The sequence below is a fragment of the Octodon degus genome, unplaced genomic scaffold (assembly GCF_000260255.1).
Source record: "Octodon degus isolate 3935 unplaced genomic scaffold, OctDeg1.0 scaffold00033, whole genome shotgun sequence".
Lineage (NCBI taxonomy): Eukaryota > Metazoa > Chordata > Mammalia > Rodentia > Octodontidae > Octodon > Octodon degus.
In genome coordinates, this window is record NW_004524609.1 from 2116185 (window position 1) to 2119316 (window position 3132).

The window sequence follows — 3132 nt, forward strand, 5'->3', positions numbered from 1 at the left end:
TCCCTGTGCTTTGCTAAGCTTGTTCCAAGTTGGTGCTTTAGACCACTGAGCCATCTCACCAGCCCTGTCTGTCTCTTCTGAGACAGGGTCTCACTGTGCAGCTCAGGCTGGTGTGAGCTCACTTTGTAGCCCAGGCTGGTCTCAAACTGTCAGTGATCCTTCTGCCTCAGCCTCCTGAGTACTGGGATTACAGGCGGCTCCATGCCTGGCTCTGAACCTCCATTTCTTATTCTGCAAAGCGGCTGTGTGGTGAGGTGTTCGAGTTCTCCGTGTCCTCCACGGTGCAGTCTGTGGTGCAAGCTGGGGAAGCCAAAGGGCTAAGTTATTGTCAGGGCGTGGTTGGGAGAACTCTAGAGTGAGGAGAGGATGGTGCCAGTGGAGCTGGGGGCCGGCAGGAGTAAAACAAATACTTTCAGGCTAGAGAAGAACTCTGGCAGAAGAACTGGGACCGTAAATGTGGAGGTGAAGGTGGCAGTGTGGGTGGACAGATCCCGCTTCCGGCCCTCGTCCTCCCTTACCTGTGTGCGTGCGCTCCCAGGTACCTGAGGCCTGCACCGTCACTGTGCGCATCCAGGCTGCGCATGGTGCTGAGCGTCGGTCCGCTGTGTGTCTCCTGCGCACACGAACGTGCCTGTGGCTCCATCTATCCCCGAGGCACCGGGGGATTCTAATAATAATGGATGAGAAGGGCCGGCCAGACAGCTCGGTGGTGTAGACCCTGTACTAAGTACAAAAACAAATAATAATAATGAATAAGAAAATTGGAAAGTTATTATAATATACTGTCATGAAAGTTGCTTAAAACTTATGAATGGTTGATTTTTGTAATGTTCCTGCAATATTTTTGGAATGTGGTTGACTGTGAGTAGCAGCAGTGGAAGGAAGTGGGGTCCCTACCTGGGAAGTGCAAGGTCCTGGGTTCGAGTCCTGATACCAAAGAAATAGTGGGCCCAGCTGTATACAGTGCCAGGCTCACTGCAGAGTTGGTCCACTTCGGGCTGGAACAGAGGTGGGCTGTGGCGCCTCTGGACACAGCCGTGGCAGGGCCCATCTCTCCCGGCTCAAGTGTTGACCAAGAGCCCTGAAGGATGTAATGCAGGAGAGAAGCAGGTGGTCACCCACCAGGGGCTGCGTGGCGCTGGCACGTCCTGCCTTCCCTTCCAGAGCCAGACGTCTTCCTCATCTTCAGCCACGGACTGCAGGGCTGCCTGGAGGCCCAGGGCACCCAGGTCCGAGTCACCCCAGCCTGCAACACCAGCCTCCCTGCCCAGCGCTGGAAGTGGGTCTCTCGGAACCGGCTCTTCAACCTGGGGACCACACAGTGCCTGGGAACAGGCTGGCCGGGCGTCAACACCACCGCCTCCCTCGGCGTGTACGAGTGTGACCGGGAGGTGCTGAATCTTCGCTGGCACTGTCGTACGCTGGGTGATCAGCTGTCCCTACTCCTGGGGGGCCGCGCTGGCAATGCATCCAAGTCTGGTCCCCTTGAGCGTGGGGACCACACCCGCAGTGGCCAGTGGCACATCTATGGTGGCGAGGAGGATCTTTGTGCTCGGCCCTACTATGGTGAGCACATGCTTGCAGGCCAGGGGCGTGGTGCTTGGTGTCAGGGCTGGAGCCGGGAGGTGGTCTCCTGGGGGAGGGGCCTTCGGTGTCCATGGGCCTTTTTCCAGTTAGACCTTTAATTGTAATAGGAAGCCTTTTTGAATAATTAGGAAAATTAACTTAAAAGCATTTACTTTTTGAAAATTTCAGAACAAATACATACTTACAAAAACTTCAGACAGTGCAAAAATGAATCTCCTAAAATTAAATAGAAATCCCCTTTTCTCCAGCCTGCACTGGAGGAGACTCCCACAGTGACCCCCACACATTTTGCAGGTGGTGAATGGGCCGGGAGTCATCAGGGATTTCTTCCTGGAAGCTGCCCGAGTTCTGTGATAGAATTTTCAGGGCAGGGTAGAGCCCAGTGGGTAGCCAAGCAGCATTGCTTAGGCTCAGCCCTCTGGGAACGTCTAGGACCCCTCACCCAGCTGGACTTTGGACGAGGGAAGTTAGGGAGCTTCTTCCCGCCCCCATGGGGGTGCAGTGGCTCTTCCAAGCCCCAGTCTGCCACCATTGTCCCCTGTGGTCCTCTGCTGACTCCAGCTTTCCCTGAGGGGTTGGGGGGTCAGTCTGAGGGCCCGGATGCCGGAACCGCTATTGGTGTCTGCAGAGATCTACACCATCCAGGGCAACTCCCACGGGAGGCCATGCACCATCCCCTTCAAGTACGACAACCAGTGGTTCCACGGCTGCACCAGCACGGGCCGCGAGGATGGGCACCTGTGGTGCGCCACCACCCAGGACTATGGGAAGGATGAGCGCTGGGGCTTCTGCCCCGTCAAGAGTGAGCGTGGGCGTGTGGGACGCAGCTGGGACCTGGGGCCGGTGTGGGCTGGGGAGGGACTGCCGTCCTTCTGCCCTGGTAACAGGTAGCGACTGTGAGACCTTCTGGGACAAGGACCAGCTGACTGACAGCTGCTACCAGTTCAACTTCCAGTCCACGCTGTCCTGGAGGGAGGCCTGGGCCAGCTGCGAGCAGCAAGGGGCGGACCTGCTGAGCATCACGGAAATGCACGAGCAGACCTACATCAACGGTGAGGCCGGGCAGGAGGGGCCTGCGGGCTGCGGGCGGGTGGGCGAGCGGGGCGCCCTTCGCTGCCTTTCGCCGCCAGGGCTCCTCACTGGCTACAGCTCCACGCTGTGGATCGGCCTGAACGACCTGGACAGCAGTGGGGGCTGGCAGTGGTCGGACAGCTCGCCGCTCAAGTTCCTCAACTGGGAGAGTGGTGAGAGAGGGGCTGGGGCGCAGAGACCTTCAGGCTGCACGGCCTCCTCCCGCCGGCGTGGGGAAAGCGGGTTCCTGGCCGGGGGGCCCCAACACAAGCACTGCCAGTGAGAATCAGAAACCGAGCCCAGGCCGGCAGGGTCTGCCCTAGCCCCGGGGGTCGGCGTGAGAGTGGGGGGCCTCTGCCTGCGAGGAGGTGCACGGTAAACTTGGGGGCGGGGCCCAGCCAGCTCCGGGGCAGCTGGGGCTTCAGAACAGGGCAGGGCCAGGCCAGGAGGCGCAGGACAGCCGGCCTTGGGCAC

General features: G+C 59.2%; 1 protein-coding gene across 1 annotated transcript in view; it reads left to right on the plus strand.

Annotated features, from left to right (window-relative positions):
• The window catches only part of Mrc2 (mannose receptor C type 2), a 55009-nt gene that overhangs the window by 30556 nt on the left and 21321 nt on the right, over positions 1–3132 (plus strand). The window contains exons 2-5 of the mRNA XM_023714008.1: positions 1165–1566; positions 2216–2389; positions 2475–2639; positions 2718–2831. Coding sequence (XP_023569776.1) covers positions 1165–1566; positions 2216–2389; positions 2475–2639; positions 2718–2831 — 855 coding nt within the window. The remainder of the gene's footprint in view (positions 1–1164; positions 1567–2215; positions 2390–2474; positions 2640–2717; positions 2832–3132) is intronic.